The sequence below is a fragment of the Protopterus annectens genome, chromosome 8.part0 (genome assembly GCF_019279795.1).
Source record: "Protopterus annectens isolate FY-2018-M chromosome 8.part0, PAN1.0, whole genome shotgun sequence".
NCBI lineage: Eukaryota > Metazoa > Chordata > Ceratodontiformes > Protopteridae > Protopterus > Protopterus annectens.
This window is the reverse complement of record NC_056741.1, coordinates 1825791212-1825816607: the sequence shown is the minus strand read 5'-3', so window position 1 is coordinate 1825816607 and position 25396 is coordinate 1825791212. Positions and strand designations below refer to the sequence as shown.

Here is a 25396-nt window from a genome sequence, read left to right as displayed (position 1 = left end):
TATAATTTTAGGGCAGCTTGCAGGTTCACTCTCAAGTAGGAGCATTGTTTTTCCTGTTAGCCAGGTTGGTGTCTGTTTGGGGTGAGTAATAGTTCTTACTCATGGCTAAATCTTCATGCAAAGATGTTAATACTTTTATAGTCGGCGTTATTAAAAATAATTTATTGTAACATAAAACATGAGCACTTTCGTCTTGGTAACCAAGACTTCATAAGATCTGATGAAGTCTTGGTTACCAAGACGAAAGCACTCATGTTTTATGTTACAATAAATTATTTTTAACGGTTACCACTTTGGGTGTTGGACTTTCTATCCATTTATTCGTTTTGGAGTTTTAAATAGTTTCATATTTCTTGGCCTGAGTTCCTTTGATGTTAATACTTTTAGCCAGAAGTTAGATACTGCATCTGGTCCTAGGATTTTCCAACTTGAGGCTTTTCTTAATGTTGTTTCAATTTCTCTGGCTGTTACTTCATCCCACTTCATATCCTGTACCTTTGAACTTCTTTTTCTTTCTTCTACTTGTTCTATCCATTTGGCATCTTTATGTTCCACAGGATCATCATAAATACTTCTCCAAAATGTATCTATTTCTTCTTTTTTCGGTGGTCTTTCAATTCCTTTTACCTTATTTCCCAATTCTCTATAAAACTTTTTTGGATCATCAATAAGCTGCTTATTTTGTACTTTTCCTTTATATTTATCTGTGCATTTTCTATGTTTTTCTGCCTGTGCTGATATTTTTAGTTTATTATTTGTGATGATGCATGATAAATCCTAATCTGTTATATTACCGCACATTGCTTTTATCACGTCTATCTTTTCAGTATATTTGTTGATCTGTTCCCTCTTCTATACTCTTCTAACAGTGATTTCTCTATTTGATACCTCCATGATGGCATTCAATTTCTCCCTGCCCTTTCCCTTACTACCCTGTGTTCTTGTGGTAGTACTATATCTGTTACTAACTTGGCTGCACAGTAATGCATCCTATTTACATCTGTTATATCGCATGAATCTCTATGGACAGTCCTAATTACCATGTTCATTTGTTTTATGAAACTTCTACCTTTCTGTGTTTTATTGACCTTCTGCAATCTGTTGTTTTCATTGATCTTAATATGTCTAGCCATCTCTATTAAATTAAGTAACTCTTCTCTTAGATCATTTTCTTCTAAATTTAGGCTGCATTCTTTGTTCATCATTTCCTGTGGGCATTCTATAGAACATTCCAGAGCTTCTTTCTGTGCCACTTTCTCTTCAGTTTCACCCAGTGTTGTCCACTGCTCTTTCATATGGGAACTCCCTGGCCTAGCACTCCACAGCATTGACTGTCAGAGTTGCAACAGTTCCCTGTTCTTTGCCTTCCTCTGTAACTCCAACTAATCCTTTGTACTTGTTTCCTGTGGAAAGCTCTAAAGTATCTTCATATGTCAATTGATTAGATGCTTCCTGCTCAATTGATTTCTCCTTAATTTGGGAGTCTATTGTTGTATCCTGTTGTGTTGTTATCAGAGTTAAATTTTCTACACTAAATCCTTCACTTTGCAGGTAATCCATAACCTCATTTTGCATTTCTTTAACTTTTCCATTACTAATCCTCTTTTCTACTTTTCCTCTTTGTTTTCTTATTTTTTGTATTGTAAAGTTTTCTATATCTGGATGTCTTTGCCTGTATTTCTCTTCAAATATCTTTGGTGCTGCTCTTTTTGCATTGGATGGTTTTCGCCTTGCACCATATTAAATCTCTTTTTCTTTCCGATGTCCATATTTCTTCTTCAGATGTCTCTTGCTCCTCTTGTTTTTCCTTACTTTTGGGACTAGTTGTTCCATCATGCCGCGATATGACCTGCGTTAGACTTTCTACACTGAATCTTTTACTTCGCAAATATTCCATAACTTCAGCTTCTATTTTTTAACTTCTACTTGACTAATCTTCTGTTCTACATCCCCTCTTTGTGATCTTATTTTTTTTATTGTAAAATTTTCCATATCTGGATATCTTTGCCTGTACTGCTCTTCGAATATCTTTGGGGCTGCCTTTTTTCCATTGATTAATGTGGCTTTCTCCTTTGCATAAATATTGCACCATATCAGATCTCTTTTTCTTTCCCATGACCATATTTCTTTTTTATACCCTTCAAACATCTCTAGATTTTTGTTCTTTAAATTTTTGCACTTCCTTAGTCAATTCTTTTTCCAAAGAGCACAAGGTTTATTGGTCTACATAGTGTTTTTCACGGATCTGTTGCATTAATGAGCACAAAACTGTATTTGAAGCTTCTGGCAGTTTTTCTTGTGGAAGTATTTTTCTTTCCTCTAATTTCTCTCAATCTTTTCGTATATCTTTTGTCTGAAAATTCTGGGCTTCTTGCATAATAGTAACAATACATAATTTCTTTCTCATCTTCAATAGTACACTCTATCGTATGACTACTGAGGATGACTATATGTATGACAATGTATTCATAGACTTAGTAAGTATGCATGAGAATACCATATACAGATAAAACCTGAATCTGTACTAATGATACATGCTGCCAGAAAAAAACAGCAGGGTACTCAGAAGTAAAGTAGATCAGGAGGAATTACAATCAACTGAATGAGTGAATAGTATGGACACTGTTATTAAGAAAGGCAAGCTCAGCAGTTGTGTTGACCCTCAAGATCTGAATAATGTGATTAAACAGAGCATTATTTTTACTGTTAAGGATGTGGTCTCAGAAATGCCAGATACCAGGATTTTCTCAGTACTAGATAGAAAGCAAGGTTTCTGGCAGATATTGCTAGACCAATAAAGGTCCAAACAATGTACCTTTAACACACTATTATGAAGGTGCAGACTTTTTAGAATTCCATATCATATTTCATCAGCACCAGTGAGATGTTGCCCAGGTAAATGAAGTCTTCAAATGTGTTATGTACATAATTGAGCATCTATTAGTGTGGAGCTAAACATGACAAGAACATGACAAGAGACCAATAATAAGTACAGTTGTGTACACTTACCATAAATGTACATGTTCGAGTGTATTCACTGTTGCAGTCATTACATTTGGGTAATCTGCTGGCAGGTTGCCCTCAGTCGGACTGAATTCCAAAGTTTTGGGTCCTGCTGTCTCTTCTTCCATGACGTCAGGTCGTCAGGGGTATAAAACAAGCAGCCGATGCCATTTTCTTTAGTTTTTCTTGCCCCAGATGTCAGGTGTCCCCAAAAAAGTAGCAAAAATATATATATAAAAACTATATATACATGCATCAATACAAACTTTACCTTCATCTACAAGCAAATACACCACATAGGTTGTAGAAGATAGAGAAGGTAGAGAAGGAAAGATAAACTCCAGAATGAAAGGGGGATGGCGGGCGGGCAACCTGGACTGCAACAGTGAATACACTTGAACATCTACATTTATGGTAAGTGTACACAACTGTACTATGTTCTCCGTGTTTCACTGTTGCAGTTATTACATTTGGGTAGAATCCCAAAACTATGGATGGGAGGCTGGAGCTAAACAGCATTAGGTGCAGCTATAAGGCCCTGCAGAACTGCAGTGGCAAAGCCTGTCCTAGATTTAGAGTAGAGAGGCAAATGATAATGCTTTGTAAAGGTGTGAACAGAACTCCAAGTAGCAGCCTCTAGCATGTCTTTGGTTGGCAGTCCTCTGAGAAAGGCTGCTGAAGTAGCTGCAGCTCTGGTGGAATGAGACCTAATGCCCTTGGGCACAGGTTTGCCATGGTGTAAGTAGCAGAAATGAATGCAGTGGCTTATCCACTTTGAAACAGTCTGCTTTGAAATAGCCTTTCCTTCTGATCCTGCAGTATATGTCACTAGTAATTGCTCAGTTTTTCTTTGAGCTTTAGTCCTGCTCAAGTAGAATCTTAGCTGTCTGTGTACGTCCAAGGAATGTAGAATTCTCTCCCCCTTGTTCTGCAGATTTGGATAAAAGGTTGGCAGATGAATAGTTTGGTTAAGAGCCACACTGGAAACCACCTTAGGCATAAATGTAGGATTGGTTCTCAGAGACACCCTGTCTGGGAAAAATATGATAAAAGGCTCCACAGCCATGAGGGCCTGTAGCTCTGAGACTCTTCTTTCTGAAGTAATTGCTAGTAGCAGAGCTGTTTTCCATGATAAGAACTTTATATCAGCAGTAGCAGCTGGTTCAAATGGAGGCAGGGTGAGCTTTTCCAACACATAATTGAGGTCCCATCCAGCTATTGGTGATCTTCGAGGAGGCCTTTCATTTTTGGCTCCTCTAAGATACTGCTTTAGTAAAGGATGAGAAAAGATTGGTGGATCTGTATTGTAATGAGCCGAAATGGCAGAGGCATGGATTTTAATTGATGAGAAAGATAGGCCTTTGTCAGGCATCTCAGTCAAGTATTGTAATATCTGAGGAATATTTGATTCTGCTGTATCAGTTCCTTGTGCCCGATTCCAAGCACAGAATCTCCTCCATTTATCAGCATAAGATTTTCTAATACTAGGTCTTCTGGCTTCCAAAATGACATCCATCACAGCTTTACTGAGAGGTGTTGTTTATATAACTACATGATCAGCCATGCTGCCAGGTTCAGTGTCTGGAGTTGATAGTGCAGGATCTGATTGTTTTGCTGGGAGAGTAGTTGTGGTCTTTGAGGTAAGGTCCAAGCTGGGTATTGAGACAAGTTCCTTAGGACTGGGTACCAGTATTGGCGGGGCCAGTCCAGGGCAATTAGTATTATCTTTGGTTTCTCTTGTCTGACTTTTAGTAGGACCCTGGGAAGAAGAGGCAGAGGAGGAAAGCGTAAACTGATAGGTTTTTCCAACTGAAGGATAGGGCGCCCACTTTCCATGCTTGTCTGTGATAAGTCCTTGTGCAGAATCTTTTCAATTGATAATTTTGAGGAGAGGCAAATAGATCTATGTCAGGGCTCCCCCATTTCTTTGCTATCATACTGAAGACGTGTGGATCTAGATTCCACTTGTGAGGGTCCGTAAGGTTTCTGCTTAAATTGTCTGCCTTTTGTTTTCCTGGCAGGAATTGAGCTTGAAGATGTATTTGGCAAGTCAAAGCTGTGTCCCACAGTGTCATGGCTAATCTGCAAAGGGGGCATGAGTGCGTGCCCCCCTGCTTGTTTATATGCCACATAACTGTGTTGTTGTTCGTCTTTATCAGTAGTTGTCCTGTTTGAAAAGTCCTTGAAGGCTGTCAGGGCATTTTGAACAGCTAGCATCTCTTTTTGGTTGATATGTAGATGCATTTGTTTTGGGGTCCATATGTCCTGAATGCATCTTCCTGCCATGTGGGCCCCCCAGGCATAATCTGATGGGTCTGTTGTTAAGGTTTGGCTGGCAGGGGGTAGAGTGAAGACCCATCTCATGTTTTGGTGACATGCCTTTACCCACCATAGAAACTCCTGTTGCAGGCAGGGAATGAGAGGAATCATTGTTTCCAGACTCTGACAATGTTGACTCCATAAACTTTTTAGGTACCATTGAAGTTTCCTCATATGCAGTCTTGCATATGGAATCAGTAGGATGCAGGATGCCATGAAGCCCAAAGCCTGCAGAGTTTGCTTGCAGACAACTGGGTTTTTGTTGCCATCAGTTTAAAGTAAGTAGTCAGTTGCCTTTGTTTGTCTGGCATGAGGTAAGCCATCTGGGCAGTTGTATTCAAGCTTGCACCCAGGAATGTTATCTTTTGAGAGGGTACCAGTTGTGATTTATTTTCGTTTATTGTGTACCCTAAGCAGGTTAGAAGCCTTTTCACAAATGCCAGGTGTTGAAGAAGAATGTCCTTGTTCTCTGCTTGAATGAGACAGTCGTCCAACTAAAGGATATATTTGTATACTTCTTTGTCTGCAAAAAGCAATTACTGGTGCCAGGCACTTTGTAAAGACCCTGGGCGCAGTAGATAAGCCAAAGGGCAGTGCAGAGAATTGTTAATGCATTAAGCCAGCCTTGAATCTGAGGTATCTTCTGCATGACTGCCTTATTGGGACATGCAGGTATGCCTCTTTTAGGTCTAATGTCATCAGCCAACCATTCTTGCCCAGCATGGGCAAAAGCTGCTGCAAAGTCAGCATTTTGAAATTTGTAATGTCCAGGAATATGTTCAAAACTGATAAATCCAGTATTGGCTGCCAGGCCTTGTCCTTTCTGGGTACCAACAACAGTCGAGTAAAAACCTTGTCCTTTTTCCTGTTCTAGTAGTGGCTGAATGGCCCCCATATCCACGAGGGATGTAACCTGTTTTTGTGTCTCTGCCCATTGATTTTTTGGCTGATCCGGCCAACCGTTTGCCATTGGCAGATTATGGAAATGGAATCTGTAACCATGTGATACTATGTTTAGCACCCACTTGTCCTGGGTTATTAACTGCCAATTTTGAGCAAAAAGTGCTAATTTTCCCCCTAAGGGTGCTGCCAAAAGGTAAGTGCTTGGTGAAGGCAGAGGGAAGTCATTGGGACTGTTTTCTGTAGGTTTGCGCTTTATCTCCACCAGATTTGGAGGTAGAGGCACCCCATTGCTTTGACCTGTAAGAATCTTGTACCTGGTATCTGGAACCCTTAGGACATCTAGATTTGCCCCTTTGAGCTCTGTCTGACACAGGAAAGGACCAATTTTTTGTAGGCCAGTGTCTACTGAATCTTGGTGGCTGCACTTGTAAGAAGTCTTTTACAGTTTGCATAGACTTAGCTTTGTCTTCCATTTTCTTTAAAACCTCTTCTGCCTTAATACCAAACAGAGTATCATGCTGTAAAGGTGCATCCAGTAATTTAGCTTTAACATGATCAGGCAAATTTTGCTCTTTTAGCCAGGCATGCCTCCTAATCACAGATCCAGTAACTGTGGCCCTGCAGGAGGCCTCTAAGGAATCAAAACCACATTGCAAAGTATGCTTTCCAACCTGTTCAGCTGCATGTAATAATTCCTGCAATTCTTTATTTTCTGCACATTCAGAAATCAACATCATTTTCTGTTTCAGCAATCCCATAACATGTTGTTGATACTTGAGCATATGAAACTGGCAGTTTAAGGCCCTAATTGCCAAGGTTGCAGATGTATAAACCTTCTTTCCCCATTTATCCAGTGCCCTTGAATCTCTGTCAGAGGGGGTAGGATTTTTAGCTGTTGAGACCTTAACTCCCTTTGGACCCTGTGAAATACTTTCAGGATCAGCAGCAGGGTATCTAAATAAAAATTTGTGTGAGTCAGCGACCCTGTAATATCTGTCAGCCTTGCTGGGAGCCGGAGGTAAGGAGTCAGGGGACAAGTTTGACTCCGAAAACACATCATCCCCAATGTCTAAAACAGGTGGTATGGCTAAAGGCCTGTGCTGAGAGAGAAGAAGGAAATCCTTGAGCCTCTTTTTTGATTCTGAGAAATCTTGACTCTCCCAGTGAAAGTACTCCCTCAAAGTATGCAAGGTTTCTCCAAATTAATAATCCAAAGGAGGTGATGCAGATGGGATAGACTCCTCTGCATCAGAATCCTCATAGGGAGGTATAGATAATTCCTGATCAGAAGAGGAATCAGAAGAAATAGAAACCTGATCTGAAGATTCATAATCAGTGTCTTGCCTACGCCTCTTATCAGGAGGGAGATGGGAACCCCTGATCAAGGCAATAAGATCTTCAGCCATTTTGATCATCTGTTTTTTAGACATAGCGGCCTATGCACGTGGCTCATGCGTTGGTTTTTTAGTTTTAGAAGTTGCATTTGTCTTTGGTTTTGCAGCTGTCATCGGTTTGATATAAAAATGTTGAGGCCTGAATACACCCTCAGAAACTGGTGCCTGCTCAGTGGCTCCGGACCCATCCGAGGGTGATACATCCATGGGTCCAATACTTTGAGTATCTTGCTGCATGCTGGACTCCACATGGGTCTTGGTAGGGGCTTGCGACTCGAAAGTAGCGGGTATCAGGGGCTGCGAAAGCTCCTCACTGAGTACAGGCGAACCGGCGACTGGCTTAGGAGAAGCTTTGTCGTCGGTTTTGGTCCTCAACTGTCTGTCTCTGTCCTTTTCTTTGCATTTTTTATGTACTCTGGTAGTTGGATTGCTATCCAGCAACATTTCTTGGTAGTTAAATCTGTTTCCAAAATACTTTGAGACAAAAATATACCGATGCTTAATAGTGCGTTGGATAAATCTAGCACAAAACCGACAGCCAGGCACGTTGTGATCAGGGCCTAGGCAAGGAATACAGTATAAATGGAAATCCTTATGAGGTATTTGCTTCCCACAAGTAATACAATTATTAACTTTTTCTGACATAGGTATGGAGCAATAAAAAAGTTTCTCCAATGGGGTACTTAGCTTTAGTGAAGACTTCGGTTCTGAAACACAAACTCAATATTTCAGGAGTCGGCCGACCGGCACTTGTGAAATGCTTCTGCTTCGGGGACCACGCAGCAAGAAAGACAAAAGAAAATGGCGTTGGCTGCTTGTTTTATACCCCTGACGACCTGACGTCATGGAAGAAGAGACAGCAACTGACGCAGGACCCAAGACTTTGGAATTCAGGCCTACTGAGGGCAACCACTGCCAGCAGATTACCCAAATGTAATGACTGCAACAGTGAAACACGAAGAACATCTGCTGAAGACAGAAACATTTCAAGTTAAATATGAACAAATGTAGTCATATATCTGCAATACACAGGTCAGACTGTAATATCAGATGGTCTGAAGTCAGATCCAGGAAAAGTCTAAGTAGTTGTGCAAATGCCAAGGCCAAAAAACAAGTAGACATTACTGCAATTTCCAGGAACAATGCAGTATTTGCAAACTTTCAACTTGATATGTATGAGATAACTATGCCACAAAGAAAGCTGCTTGAGCAAGCCTCAGCCTGTGAATGGTAATGTACGCAGAAAAATAGTTTTCTTTCACTCAAGACAATAGTTGTAGATACTCTGATGTTAACTACTATGATGTGGCTAAGCTAGGCGTTTTATTTATTTTATTTATTTATTTATTTATTGCCGTTGGTTTACCAGGATAGTCCACTGGGCCATAAAGAACCCGTTTTCAATGGAGTCCTGGGGAGAAAAACTCCAGAGAATTAAGTAGAGTTAGTTTATGTGGTGGGGAGCAAGAGCATTCCCCTGAGATGCTAGATGAAGGTGAAGACTTTTTTTTTTTTGAGAGTGGTTAGAGGTGAGAGGTGTGAGGGAGGGAGGTAGGGAGTTCCAGAGGCGAGCGAGGCTGAAGGAAAGAAGGTTTTTGCCTGGGGGATGAGTCAGTTTGTGTAGAGGGTTTTGTTGTGTACTAGGTTTTGCAAGTAGATGCCAATTAGAATGGTATAAAAGCTAGTATCCAACAAGAGAACAGACCAGTGGCCTGCAGGTCAAGATCATCTACAGAAACTAGAAAAGAAACGGTTAGTAATAGCCCATGGATGTGAGAAATTCCATGACTATGACAAATAAACTCAGGCGGAAACAGACCACAAACCTTGCAAAGTATATTCAAAGCGTCTTAGTACAACATACCTCTGAGGCTACAGAGGATGCCATTTAATCTGCAAATGTATGAAGTGAAAATGAAGAAGATACAAGCCAATAAGCTACAGTTGCATTCGTGAAGGACATCAGATATGAGTTTAGCATATTTACCAGAGAAGAATGAAGAAGTACTAGAAGAACGTACAGTTGTGTAATATCTTACCATAACAGTTGATGCCCTACTTCTCACTGTTGCAGTATTCTTTGCAACTGGGATATGCTGTTGAGGATAGCCAGACATCCAACCAGCATACCAAAGCCTTTACACTTTCCAGATGACACAGGTAATATGTATATCCTACATCCAAGGTATAGGTTTGAGCACCTAATCTTTAGAACTAAACTGACCAGAAGAACCAGAGCAACCCAATGGGAAAGCAATAATATGTACATCCAGAAAAGGAAGGAGGTGAAAAAGATAGAAGAAAGACTCCCTGGCCAGAAGGAAGCAACAAAGAAGAAAAGGCTGTTGGAGGAAGGGACAGAATACTGCAACACCAGGTAGCAAGACATCTACTGTTATGGTAAGATGTACTATGTCTTTCCTCATCACTGTTGCAGTCTTCTTTGTAACTGGAAGAGTATAAAAGCTACTGGAGAGGATGGCAGGAGGAAGCCACAGAGAAGCCCTCCAAAAACTCATGGGGGATGGCCATGGCAAAACTCACCCTAGCCCTAGATATGACAATCACTTGTATAAGTGTACAGACTTGGTTGTTCCAGAGAGAATCAAAGCCAGAGCACCCAAATAAAAAAATGCCCTGTTGGACATCAAGCATCAAGAAATGCAAAAAGATGCTGTCTAGGAAAATTAAGGCAAGGCCCCAGCAATGGAAAAGCACCTCCTCAGCCTCAGCAGGCAAATAAGACAACATGTCAAATCCTCTAAGGGCAACTGAGAAAAACTTAGCGATCACGGCCAAGAAAAACCATGAGGCATTTTACAACTGTGTACGCAGACTAAAAAGTAGGACTCAAGCATGTGCCAAGCTAGTGACTAACAGTATCACACACACTGATCCCGCAGAGATAACACCCTGCTGGCAGACAGATTTGTCAAAAAGTTCACTCCCTTACACCTCCAAACGTATCAGAAACTTTTCCCCCAACCATCCGCCCCCAACCTACCTATCTGAAGAGCAGGTCATTCAAGCCTTGTCTAAGGTAAGAAAACACAGCCTCTATGGGATCAGACAGCATCCCAGGCTGTCTTCTAAACAAACTAAAACATTAACTAGCATCACCATTAAGTACCCTACTCAATCACAACTTAAACGCAAGCTATTTTCCCACAGAATGGAGAACAGCAACGTTTTTTTCCCCTCCACAAAGGTAGATTAGCAACAGACCTGGGGAATTGTAGACCCATAAGTCTGACCAACCTCATCTGTAAGACCATGTAATATATCATCATGGACCTCATAAGTAAAGACAGAGGCAACCTCCAAACCCTGGATCTGACCCAATTCAGCTTTGTCAAGGGCAGATCCTGCCTGTTAAATCTGGTGGATTTCTTCAAAAATGTGACCTGGGGCATTGATGAGGGCAAATCTGCGCACACAGTATACCTCAACTTGGCCAAGGTCTTCGACACAATCCCAAACTCGGGCATTACTGAAAAATTTAGCAATCTGAATGTAAACCTCTTTGTTGTAAGATGGGCTGCCAACTGGCTTACAAACCAGTAACACACTATCAAGGTGGGCGACTCCACATCAACCAGCAGACCTGTCACCAGTGGGGTGCCACAAGGGTCAGTGCTGGGTCCCTACTGTTTGCTATATACTTCTTAGAAGTTCAGGCTAAAACTAAGGGGCTGTGACTGACCAAGTTTGTGTACAACAATCGAATCACCAAATGATGGCACTATATTTCAGGGGGGTCTTATGCAGGCCAGGTGTCTAAGTCAACAATGCCCCTTCACACTATTAAATTAACAACAATACCTTATGTACCTAGGAAGTGCTAAGGGATCTGGGATCACAAGTAGACCGTGACCTTAACTTTGACCACCACGTGTCTACTGTAGTAAAGAAGGTTTTCTGCATAGCACACGATTAGCAAAGGAGGTTATAACCCCCTCTATACTCATCACTAATCAGGCCCATAATTGAGTATAACTCCCCTTTTGGCATGCACCATACAAAGTACCTGCAGCAATTGGTGAGACCTCAGAGGTTTCTAACAAAGAAGATCAAGAGACTCCAGCACAGACCAACTAAAGTCCCTGTCACTATACTCTGTACGATATAGACTTCTTAGGGAAGTCTTATTCCTGGCTTACAGAGCAATCTCCGATGCAAACCTAATGAATTTGCTGCACATATGTAAATCAAACGGGACTCAAGCTACTTGTTTCAAGGACCTAAATATGGACTGAGACTTGAATAGGATGCGCTGGAGGGACAGATTTGTCTCCCAGCTGCAACTTTGGAATAGGCTGCCAATTTATATGAAGCAGAGCACCTCTATGACACTTTTCAAAAGGAACCTGGATGAGTGGATGGGGCACCATAAAGTCATACCAGAGATAGCACCCACAACCTCCTGGACATGGGCAGTCACTACTAAATACAATCCTGGTTATTGACTAGAGTATCTATTGTATTACATTGGGCTGAAATGGCTAGGCTTGAAATGACCTTTGGATCGATAGCCTAGTAACCTCTTATGTTATGATCCAACTTACAATGTTTGGTAAAGATGTGAAAAGAAGACCAAGTTGCAACTTCCAAAATGGATCTAGTATTGTGATGCATGAAGAAAAGCACCACAAGATGCAATCATCCTGGTAGAATGAGAACAAACTCAGGAAGACATCTGTTTGCCATGAAAGGAAAGCAAAAGGTAATGGTCTCAGAGCTCCAGGAGGAGATGGTTTGTTTAGAAACAGCCAAACCTAATTTCCTGGAATTAAAAGAAACAAGAAGTTGGTCAGGTTTTCTGATATCTTTTGTCTTGTATAGGTCAGTCTATGCAAATTCAAGGTGAGAAGAATCCTCTCACCAGCATTCTGTAGAGAGGGGAAAAAGAAGGAAGATGATTTGTTTGATTCAAAGACAAATCATTAACCACCTTGGGCATAAAAAGGATTAATATGAAGAGAGACCCTATCTTTGTGAAAAAAAGTGGAAGTGCTACTGAATGCCTGAAGTTCAGAGACACTTTTAGCATAAACAAAAGGCACCAAAAGAAAAGTCTTACAAGTACATTGCAACAAGGAAGGGGAAACAGAGTAAATTTTCCCAGAACAAAATCAAGGTCACAAGAAGGAGGAATATGTTTTCTTGCAGTCCTAATACAACAGATGCCTTTCAAAACTGTTTGACTTCAAAACAAGAAGCAAGAGGTGGATTCAAAGCAAGCAAACAGAAATGGCTGACAACCAAGCTTTAACAGATGACCATGCTAGACCAGAAGTGAGCAACTCACTCAAATAACAAAGGACCTAAGAATACCCACAGAAAAGGGGTTCAGGTCATGAATGAAACAGCAAATAGAAAATCCTTCCATTTAGTGGCATAGGATTTTGTAGTAGTGGATTTTCTGGCCTCCTGCAAAACTCAAAGCACGTACATAGAAAACTGGTATCTAAAAACAACCAAAACTCTATCATCCAGAGAGTCAACTGAGGAGTGGGCAAATGAGGATGAATGAGATCCCTGCCCTGTGTGAGAAGATCCATCCTGAGGTAACATGTGATGATTGCCCCTGGCCAGAAACAGAAGGGGAAACTAGTGTTGACTGGGCCAAAAGGGAGTCACCAATAAGATTTTGGGCCTATTTGTGTAGGACTTTTGGAAGTAGAGGAAGAGGGGATGGATATACAAAAACATTCCCTTCCAGGAAAAAACGGAGCATCCACTTTTGTAGCCAGAGGACTTGGCAGTCTGGAACAGAACCAGGGAACATGTCTGTCCAGACAGGAGGCAAAAAAGATCTACTATGTCCAGGAACACCTTCTTGTGAAGCATGCATTCATGAGGATCATCCTGGACCCGCTTAAAGTATCTGACACAAGATTGTGCTCTGAGGCAATGCAGGCCGCCTGAAGAAACAAATGACGTTGGACAACAAAATCCCAAGCATGAAGAACTTGCTTACAAAGAAGGTAAGACTTTCTGCCCCCTTGTTTACTGGTATACCATTTGATGGTAGTATTGTCTGTGAAAATCCTTAGAGGACCTGGAACCCAAAGAGGTTGGAAGGCACGAAGGCCTAGAATGAGGTTGGTCTGCCACTTTGTGAGTAAAGTGAGAGGAGTGGATCTGGAGATTGTTGGATCTGGATCCTTGATCATTGGCATCATAGTGGCATTGAGTTTTAAGTGGGAAGAGAAACCTGAAAAGATAGACATACATTCAGAGAAATTTACTGAATCCACCACTAGAGCTCGAGCTCGACACAGGGCAAGAGAGGAACAAGAACATTCAGAGGATGGTGGTGCTGAAGCTAAAACAGTCTTGTTCCATGTGAAGCTTAAGAAGTCAAGCAGGTGGATGAAATGTATGGAATACACAATGCCACTAATTCCTTTTGTGAGGAGAGGATAAGTGGGAGAAAAGAAAAAATAAAGATGAAAAGACAGCAGTGGTGGAGACAAAGCATCGAGTGGGGGGTCGGGTCTGAATCCCAAACTGATCCCTGCAACTGAGATGAGGGGGAAATCACACTGTCACAAAGCATAATGAAGTGGAAAGTGGAAATCAGAAGCTAGGGGAAGTAAATCAATAGGTCATCTAAATCTGCAAAAGGCTAATAGAAAAAAGAGCTCTCTGCAAAGACACACTGAGCTGTAGAAACACCAAAAGGCAACACTGAGCTGTAGAAAAACCAAAAAAAAAAAAAAAAAATTAAAAAAGAGGAAGAAGAAGAGATAAATAAAAACTTCCTGAAGACAGAGTGAATAGGAATGGTAGGTAAAGGAAAAGCAAAACTAGAACAAAAAAGCTTACAAAAACAGAGGGGAAAACACATTTGTACAGAGACAACATCCTACAAAAAAGAAACAAAGAAAAATGTTGAAAAAAAGTGGAGACCTAATGGCTTCATGGAGAAAAACATCTTGGAGCAAAAAAGAGAAAAAACCCTGCCCTGGGGATACTGCTGGCTGGAGAAGGGAGGGAGGGCTGAAAAAAAAAAAAAAAAAAAAAAGATCCTGAGGAGGAAAGTTAAGAAAAGAGGAGAAGGAAAGGAAAAGAATGAAAACACAGAAAACACAAATATAAAAAAGAAAAAATGTGCTCAAATTGTGTTATCACATTCCATCTTCATTTCTCCTTTTTTTCTGGGTTGCTGTTGGATGGATCTGACACGCTTTGGAACACTGAAGAAGCTTGAAAAAATCTTGAGCTTCTCTCTTACTCATAATGCACTAGTCCCCTACCATACCCCAGGTCTTGTTTGCTGACTTTTAGTGAAATAAAGAAGAAGAAAAATCAGTACCTGAAAAAAAAAAAAAAGTATCATATTGAGAGCAAAACAAAGGAACATTGCTTTCTCTAGCATCTTCTGAACCTTCCAGAAGTCGTACTGGTAGGGAGTTGGAGGGAGAGAAATTGAGGAAGAATGAAAATGGACAACGCAGGTGAAATGTTATGGTGAGCACATAACTTCTTTATCTGATGTTGTCATTTTCATTCATTTCTCAACTGTTAGGACATTCTCCCCAGCTACCTCAATCCCGGGAGGACTCTAAGGAAGGATATTCTTGAGCACCACTGAGCCAGAGGACTCTGTCCAGCACCCCAGACTTCCTCGTAGGGAGATGATCAGAGGAACTCTGTTCTGCAACTTCCTTTCTGGTAGCCACCGCTAAGACCATGGCATCAACTGGTACTCCCTTGTTCCAAAAATCCCTGTCCTTGGGTGGTGCCAGAATCCTATCTGGTCTCTTGTGATTGACTCAACTGAGTCAGGCACTTTCCATGCTCATACAGAGATCAAATCAATGATTGATAGGCGGTGTCACCTATGAGGTAGACAGGCCAGTTCCAAAAGCTTCCAGGAATACTGATTCTCCTTGGGAAGGGTTATCGACTGACCAAACACCCCTTTGCTTGAGAATCTCTAATATGTCTCCAAATGGTGATCTTGGGGACCCTTTTCCCCTCATCAAAATCAGTATCTTCCACGACAGACTCTTGAGGAGTGTCTAAGTGCCTCCTTTTGCACTTTCTCTTCCTAGGGACTTCTTTGGTGAGGTGCTCTGGAGAAGTATCGGAAGAAACCAATATACCCTGAAGGTTATGCTGGAGACTTTGAGCTGGCTGTCCTTGTGGAATAGAAAGTTTAGTCTCAAGAAGCAAAGACAACTACATCTGTGGAGTAGGAAACGTGGAAGGTGGACATGTCCTTTCTCTGGGAGCAGAGAAAACTCTTTTCACTACCTCAAAAGTGGAATGCCTCTGGGAGAAAGAAACCAATGGCTCCAAGAAGACATGTTTCCAAAATGTTGACTCTTACTGACCAGAAGGCAAAGCCCTCAAGCAGGGGATGGAGATGAGCTGTTAAGACCCAAGGCACTGAGGGGCAGAGATAGCTTGGACAATCTCAGACTCAATTCTACCACCTCAGATCCGGTGTTAACACTACTGCTCCAAGAGTCATTGGAGCCGGTGCATTCAGACATGGTACCAGAGTAAAAGATATAATGATCTTCAGGTCCAATAAAGATGGATCTGGGATTCTTGGACATAACTACTCTAAAACTAAAGGTCGGATCAGAGCAGGAGACATAATAGGTGGGATAGTACTAATAAATGTCTCCAGACCTGATGGGGTAGGAGCTAGACGAATCCCCACTTGAATTTGCATCATGAGAAATTTCCTCATCATACTATCCACATCTGCTTCAGTCAAACTTCTGGAGGATCGACAAGATGAAGCAATGGATGGGGTCCTTGAGTGGTGACATCTCTCCAGGAAAGGAGATGGGAGATGAGAGTTTACTGGTGCCAGAATGTGAGGAGACCAAATTTGAGGAGATCCATCTTTATGCTTCTTTGGATCCAGTGGGTTCGGATCTGAGGTTTTAGACTTTGGATCCAAAGAAATTAATCAGAAGTTTTAGATTTCAGATCCAAGGTGGCTCTGAACTCAGAAGTAGAGCCTGTTGGGTCCGAAGGATATTTTTTAGGCTTCTCCTTATCACCTTTCTTGGGGGTTTGAGTACCAGATGCCGCATCAAAAGAGGATGATAGCATTGAACCCCTTAATATTAATGTATTCTTCCAGTCGATAAGAGCTAAAGCTCTTACATACCTCACATACAGAAATTAAATGGGCTAGGCCTAAGCAATACACACAACTTATGTGCATCAAAGGGGATCTTATGGCTGCAGACCTTACATTTTTTAAAACCCAAAGGTTTTTCCAATATTGCTGCTAAATAGTCCAGGAAATGAGAAATGAAAAAGAAAAGGAAAGAGAAGGTTTTTTTTCCCAAATTAATTAAGAGAAAATACTAGATATGGCAATTTACAGAGAAATACCTACAATGGTAATTAAGGGAATATACACTAAAAAGTGTAACAATGGCAAGAGAGGATAAGCTAAAGGGATGAGAAGGTAGAAATTTCAAATATAAAAGATTATAAAAGATACATTTTTACATTACTAAAAACAAGAAATACTCCAGAGCTAACAGTGACCAATGCCCGAACGTGAAAGCAGCAAATGAGAGCTGGGGAATGTTAGGGGAACTAGTGCATTGTGGGTAACAGAGGAGCTTGAGAGTTTTCAATGTTCCATGAGCTGTAAAAAGCCATCAGATCCAAACCCAACAGTTGAGGAATGAATGAAAATAACAACATGAGATTAACCATTTTGGAAAAATGAAAAGTACCCAACAGTCTTCGGAGATCTTTTGCCAGACAGGAAAAGAGTTACTCAGAGGAATAAAGGAATCTGGCTGGGGGTAGAAGTGGCTGAATGTCAAATGGAAGCAGATATGTCAGGGAAAGCCCTCTTTTAACCCTTAGTACCCTGAGAAGGCTTGTCAGGAAAAACTCTCTTGGAGGCCCACTTAACTGTAGAAGGCTGCCTAGGTTGCCTGTGGAAGGCTTAGATGGATAATTTCTCTGAAATTTGGGAAAAGTAGAAAGAAAGAAGGATTTGTTAAAGATCCTGCATAACCTTATCCTTATTTTGCAGGGTCTTAAAAAGCTGGGTAGCTGCAATTCCAAAAAAAATCTGTTTGTCCAAAGGAGAATCCAGTAATTTAGCATTGATGCTCTCAAGAGGAGCCTGTAGGTGCAACCAAGAGTACTCTCATCATAGATCCAGATACAGCAGCCCTAGATGAGGCATTGGCAGCATCATAACTGCATTTAATAGAATGACAAGGTACCTGAGAAAATCTCCACCTCAGAGTCAGGCATATCAGTCAGAATGCCCCCAAGTTTTGGAAGAGCTAAGTACATACCTTGTCATAAAGGTCTGGTCGTTAATGAGTCTGAAAGCAAAGGTAGCAGAAGTGTACACTTTTTCCTACTTTTACATGGCATGACTATCCTTATCAGAAGGTAAAAGTTTAGAGGAGGACAGCAATGTATTTGGCTTATCAGTAGCCACAGAAATAACAGCTGGATTAGAGGAAGGAGTTTTATACAAAAAACATCTGAGCTTCAGGGACTTTATAGAACCTGCCATTCTTCTTAGAGGCAGAAGATTGGTAATGAGGGGCCTGAGAAGCCAAAGAGAAATATCTGTATGGGCATCCGAAACTGAAGGGACAGCAAAAGTCCTAGGAGCATCTATTTTCAATAGTTCATTGTACCTCTTCTGACTGCCAGAAACTTGAGAAAAATCTAACTTAAAAGTGTTCCATCATATGAACCATAGTATCCACAGAGGACAATCCTTCCATACGGGAATCAGGAGAAAGTAATCCGCTTCTTCAGACCCTAGGGCAAGAGGAGAGTGAATCTAAGAAGAATAAGCTAATGATTCCTCACCACAGTCTAACTCTTCATCACAGGAATTAAAGTCCTTAAGACATTTGGAAGGAGCGAAAAACCAAGGAACAGAAGCAGGAAGAGACAATCTTTGATGGGGCTTTACAGCCATAAGAGCATCGAAAAGCACTGATCCTTAACCACAAGGGCTACATGCCTAGTTGTCTGTTTCTTTGTTAAAGGAACATAAACTTTAACATATCTAAGAGGTTCAGATCAATGAGGACCCTATGAGGGTACCAGGCACCTCTTCCCCAACAAGTATTTGGGGAATCCTCCTAGGCTCCTCTAATACAATCACCCGGGATTTCCCCTCCATAACTGCAGCAGATGTAGGTACAGCCTTGGTGAACGTTCAGGTAGGCAACCCAGTGTTGACCTCCAATGAGTGAGTTGATGTAGGCACCGAATGGTCCTTGGGTTCTTCATCTAACCTGACAAACATTCACAGAAGGCTGGACAGCAATACAGTTGATGTAATTAGACTGATGTTCCACAACAGGATTTGTTAACTGATAAAGGTACATCGTAACTATATTCCAAAACTGGCTATGAGAAATCTGTCAAGGCTTATATTAGTAACCATGTAATTGCATCAGCAGAAACAATTGCTCTTGTCAAAACTGTAGCAGAAAGGTAAAATATTAAAAATCGGAGATAGAATGTTTGTGGAAAATTAATATTCATTGTACACCAGGCACAGGAGAATAAAGTTGATCCCTCCAGTCAGGGAATGTTGAGAGGCAGACTCAAGCTGCTTTATCAGCTGTCTAAAGAATATTTCTTCTCTAAAGGATTAAAGACATTCTGGATGCAGAACAATCTAATGAGGAAATACAAAAAAGTTTAACCAACACACAGTGAGCCAGCAAGCATGGGACTCTGTTTTTCATTCTTCTCATGATAATCTCACAGAAAAGGAAAAGAAGTTACTGCAGAGTAGTAATGGAAAAATAAGACAGTATTTGGACAATATATGCACGAGTTAAGAAAGGCTGCTATTAAGCAACTATTTTTATAACTACTCCAGAGCAACAAAAGTTTCAGTTCAACAAGTTGCACAAAAGAAAATAGAAAGTACTGTTATGAAACTTAAGGAGCCTCTGATGAGAAAAACAACTAGTGACCCTACAGATGAATTAGAGATATTTTGGAAAATTTATGAAAAATTGTATAATGTGAAAACCAAGAAAAAGCACAAATTAAATATTCATAAAAGTTTTAATTACGCCAAGGTTAGAGGAAGATCAGGGTCAGCAATTAATAGCTAAAATAGGAAGAGCTGATATAATTAATCAACTGGGAAGTATCCATGAACATAACGGATTCCTGTGAAAGTTTGGAAGCTAGAAAGGAAAGAAAGTGATAAGGATCTGGAAAATTTTAGTTAATTGTATTTTAAAAGGTGGGAAAGTACCAGCATCTTGGAAAAAAGCTGGGATGGCTGTTTTACCCAAACAGGGCAAATATCCTTCAGGCATAGCTTCATACAGATCGTTTTAATTACAAACAATGATTATGAAATGTTTATATCTATTTAGATACGCCACAACATCTATCCTCCACTCTACATTGATGACCACCTTTGTTCCCTCTTTTCATGTCAAAGTCTGAAGCTGGTTTTACAGTACCCATACTGGTCTCTAATGCTTGCCTTGACAGGATTCTTAATCTCTGTCTCAGTTCTCTCACTATTCACTCATTCACGTCATACCCCACATATCTGTACCCCCTTCTTTGTACAGTTTTTCCACTTTCAGTTCCTCTACCCTAGTTCTTTTTGTATCTCTGATTGTTTCACTTCTATAATACAAGTGCAGCTGATAAATCTGCCATTTTCCTACACTTCTATAATACAAGTGCAGCTGATAAATCTGCCATTTTCCTACACTCTTCTATTTTCTACTCTTATGTCCTCTTCATGCTCTGTCCTTACAACCTGGCAGAGTGCCCTTATTTGTGATGTTGGCTTCTGCATATTCAACTTTGTCTCTGTCTCCCCTTCATTATTTGGTAGAGTTGTCTGCACTTCTCTCTTCACCTTATTTGTCTTGTTTTCCTCAATTTCATGGCTAAATTTCCCACTGTCTTCCTTCACTTTACCCTGTACCACCTAACTAGCTTTTATACTGCAGAATAAATCTGCCCAGTCTCCCTGTCCTCTATGTTTCTGCTTTTTATTTTTCCTACCCATCCTGTGTGACCTGCTGTTGCCTCCTCCTCTTCCTCTCCCATTCCACGCTGCCATTTTTCACCACAACAGCCAGTCTAACCCAGAAGTAGTTCCAAACTTCCATACAGCTCCCTACCCATTTGCAGACCCCACAACCTCTATTACCCCAAACCTCCCTAGACTAAATGGCTGTCCATATGCTAAGCATCTCTCTCCCTCAGAGTCTTGCCAAGTCCTGTTTTTTTCATCTTTGCCCTTTCTTAAATCCAGCACTTCCTTCCTTTTTACTACATTTTTTATTGTGTAGATGCATGTTTTTACAACTGTACTTCAGTGTGATCTGCTAAGCAACTTCATGTCAAGTAAGAAGTAAGGACGTGATTACTAACAGGCTAGAAATTACAAGTTAATTCATCTTACACAGGACCAAACAGAAAGCATGCATCAAGCAGCTTATTTTTGGTAAATTCATAAGTTTTAAGAAGCAATTATTTCAAATCTTTAAGCCACCAATTTTTTCCTGCTTTAAACTCTCATTAGAAATTTAGAAAAGTAGCAATAAAAATCAGTCTGATTTTAGTAAATGTTAAATGAAAGATGAATACACATATAGTGCCCTGTTCTACAAAAGATCAACAGTTATTTCTTACCTTAGTTACTTTGGAAGTTGAGAAAAAAAATACTACACCTAGTTCACTTAAAACAGCAGGCTTAAATAACATCCACACATTTCAAAGGTTGCATGTCAAGTACAAATTTGAAAACAATCTACAAAATGCCTTCCAAGTCAGTGTACAATGAGGTATTCTGCAGGACTGCAGAGTCTAAATTGCAAGCCAGCAGCTATAAACCTGTAAATGAAACTGAAAACCACTAAAATGTTCTCATTTTCTAAGTTTTCCTGTACAAAACAATTGCAGTTTAAACAGAAATGTTTTTTACATAAGAAAGGGGGATACAGTATCTTGGGTATTCAGTGGCTACGCTTTGCTGATGCATACTGTTCAGAGTACAGACTTCATTGTAAAGCAATAGAACAGAGTCCAATTCAAGCTGATTTGGAGCCCTCTTCATCTTCCTGTCTCCTGTGTGCACAGAGAAGTTTCTGAGCTACTCAGCTACACACACCACTGCTGCCGTTAGTCTTGGAGTTTGTTATAAATTAAAGATGTTAAACTTGCTATGGGCTTGTTACATTTATTCCAATTTGTAATATCGACTGCTTCTTATTCCTGTCATTGTATTACTTCTGCTCTTCTTTTTGTCTGGTAATGCTTTACTAAAAAACAACGTTTTGAGTTGTACAGAGAAAGCATTACTATCTTTCTGTTATTGCTTTTGTGTCAGAGCATTCCAAGCAATACTATGCCACGTGTTATCTGTTTGTTCTCAGTTTTGGGCTACAAAGGGTTAAATTGCTTGAGTTACTACTGGTTGGGTTAAAACATGGAATTTATGATCTAATAAGACAGCATCCTTCCCTTCAATATTCAACATTCAAACAACAATGCAAAGGACAGTAAGGTTCATGTTTTGTGCCATGGCCAGACAGAGGAATCCCTCTCCCCACCCAAACCATCCCTAGCAGTGATAACTGACTCACCATATGTACTATCAGTATGTGAGCTGTCTGCAGAACATCGGATGTGACAACCTGTGGAGAGAAAAAGTAATGCACATTAGTTACAAAGATCAATGTATTTTCCGTATTTGCTGCTCATCTCAGCAACAGTAGCATTTTATATATGCAAATACCACTACACAAAGAGATAATTAAAGAAAAACAACATTGACTGCATTAACACCAATGCACAGCACACAGTAATATATCAAACTCAGAAGCACAAGCCACAGAAGACAGGCAGCTGCTGCTTGCTGTAATGCCAGATAGTGACCCAAGGGATATGAATTTTTCTTATTAGTGCTCAGGCTGCCAAGTGCTGTCCTTTAAAAACAATGTAAGCAAATTGGATAAATCAATCTTTATGTCCAACATACAGATTTATCATATATTTTCTCTGCTGCTTAATGGAAAACTGCACAAACACCTGCTTGTTTAGGTGTAGCTGTTAAAACACAATTAATGGATTCTGAGATAATTGGGAAAAAAGTTATCTTCTTGTATGTAAAGGAGAAAAATATTATACATTCTTCTATTCAGACTTCTAATCATGAAACACTGCAGATTTTTTAACAGTATCTCCAGAACCAGACACAGGAGGCCTGCATGCAGCATGTAAGGTTTCAGACCCTTTTTAATCTACTTACTTTTGTATTTTTAATTGCATTAAATTGTGGAGGCAGTGTTTTATACTACAGATTAATGCTGCTCTACTTAACTGACTTGTTCTGATTTACACATCATGCAGCCTTGGGAATAAGACTAGTGTTTGAAAAATGTGCCCTGTTCTAAAGTTCATCCTAAATTTCAAGCAAATTTACCAGCCACTTGTTCACACAACAAAAATGATGTACTCACCATAACACTACATCCATGTCTTCTTTCGTCCATCTCATACTTTGGTTATTATTCAATCAGATCCAAATAGAGCTAAGGCAAGAAAAGATAACTCTTCTAGAGTACAGAATCAAGCTGCCCCCCTCCAAAAAAAATTTAAAAAAAGAGGGTGATAAACCTACAGAATTATTCCTAGGAGTGACAGATGGTATACATTTGTGTCAATAGCAGGTTTCCCCAAGCTAGTCTTGCTACAACAACAGATCCATATCTACAAAACTTGGTCTGACTGGGCATATAACAAACGCATACAAATAGGCAAAAATTAAGGAAATATGTTACCTGTAATTATTCTTTTTTAAATCATCTTAATTAAACACGTCCTTAAACTAGTGACACTGACATATAAACAGTAACAGAAAAAAAAATAAACAATACTAACATTTACTTTCGTTTTCTTTTTATGCAGTATACATTAACAATTTTCATTCACTTGATATTACAAAATTGATCAAGTCCTGCCCTCTCTTATATTTTACACCTGTTCCTGAACACTATTCCACTTTTACTGTTCCCACAAATTACATTTAAATGCCTCTCAACTATCCATATTTTCTTCACATATCTTGGTTTGCTTGTCATACACTGTGTTGTTTTCTGGCAAATTACTGAGGCCTGAAGTCACTAAATAAGGACATACATTTGAGTTTAAGCAACTTGTCTATAACAGCAATATTTAAAATCTGTCCCTTTTTTGGGCCTTTGTTCCCCCATTATTTTAGCTTGATTTATTGCACTAAGAGGTTGAGAGGTATGTCATTTATTTCTATGTAAATTGCCCCTTTCCATTTCTGAAGACCCTACCCTCCAGTTCTTGTATCTCCTTTACAATATTCAGTGTTTCAGATACAGTTGGTTAAGATTTTGATTTCCATTTTTAGTAACATTACTTTTTGCTGCTAACAGTATTAAACTTAGTAAGGCCTTACTATATATGGACAATTCAAATCCTTTACCCCAGCCAGAAGAATCACTTCCTTAGTTACAACCACTTGCTTGCCCAATATTTCTGACAAAGTATTCTATAGGCAATTTTAAATCTGCCAACTTATGTGCCACAAAAAATTGTTCAAAATTACCTCCTTTCCCATTACACATCCTGTGTTTGCCATTTACCTGAAGAAAACTATCTGGTCTGCTTGGGGTATTAAAATATCTATGCAAACACTAACTAGCAAACATCCTATACCTTCTGTGCTTTACTGACAATTTAGAAGTCTTGCAGATGTCCTCCCATTGGGTCTTTGTATGTTGCCTTTCTGTTCTGTCTTCCCAATCTTTTCTAACCTCCTCTGATTGATTCTTATTGTTATGCAATATATTATATGCCCTACTAATTATCCATTTTTTAATGGAAAATTCTGTTCTAGACTCAACAAAAAAACACTACTAAAGCTGGTATTTAATTAACAACTAATCTGTCTCTTTCTCTTTGCCTATACTCTTATCATCTCTGGTAGGGAAGGTAGTCTCTATCCTGGCGTCCAACCTTCTACTTAGCCTCATCTCACTCTTTTACATTTTCCTCCCTAGTTCTTTGCTCCCAAAACTTTGCTTCCTTTGCTAATTTTCTCCAGTAAATTCCTGTACTTTTGTGTCCATTTTCTATACCCTTACTTGCAGTCATCCCTGTTGGTGAAATCTCCTTTCTCCTTTCCTGTGTTTACTAAGTTCTTAGTATGCTTTCTCCTACTTACCAAATATAATATTTTGTATGGTTGCCATTTTCTTTAAGGATCTGCATACAATCCTACTCTCCATACTTCCCAACCCCCCTTCATTGCCATCACTTTCCACTTTGATTTATAATCCTCTGCTTGTGTTACGTATAAGAGCCTTAACTGTGTAGCTCTAAAATATGTCTACAAATCAGGTAATCCTAAACCACCTTCTTCCACAGAAGAACCACCTTATCCTACTTAACTCTTGCCCTCTTCTGCTCCCAAATAAAGTATTTCAATCCTTTAATTACTGTCTACAACTTCTCCTTTGGTTGACAAAAATATGCCTGACCTGTTAAAAACTAAAGGGACTAGAAACAATTGTACTTTTTTGTATCTTATACATATCCATAACCAAAAGCTTCCACCTTCTCAGCCTCCATATTGTGTTTAGTTTCTTCCCACGTATCCTTATCTGTCATAATAGAATCCTTTTTAATCTATACACTTAAATACTTCATCTAATCATGTCCCCCATAAATGATGGCTATTGTTGAACCAATTCATGTGAGGATACATCATTTACTGCTAT

The 25396-nt window shown here is 39.9% G+C and overlaps 1 protein-coding gene across 1 annotated transcript in view; it reads right to left on the bottom strand.

Moving 5' to 3' along the window:
- Positions 1–25396, bottom strand: part of FCSK (fucose kinase) — a 1855962-nt gene that overhangs the window by 1241670 nt on the left and 588896 nt on the right. Inside the window, exon 3 of the mRNA XM_044081314.1 lies at positions 22229–22279. Coding sequence (XP_043937249.1) covers positions 22229–22279 — 51 coding nt within the window. The remainder of the gene's footprint in view (positions 1–22228; positions 22280–25396) is intronic.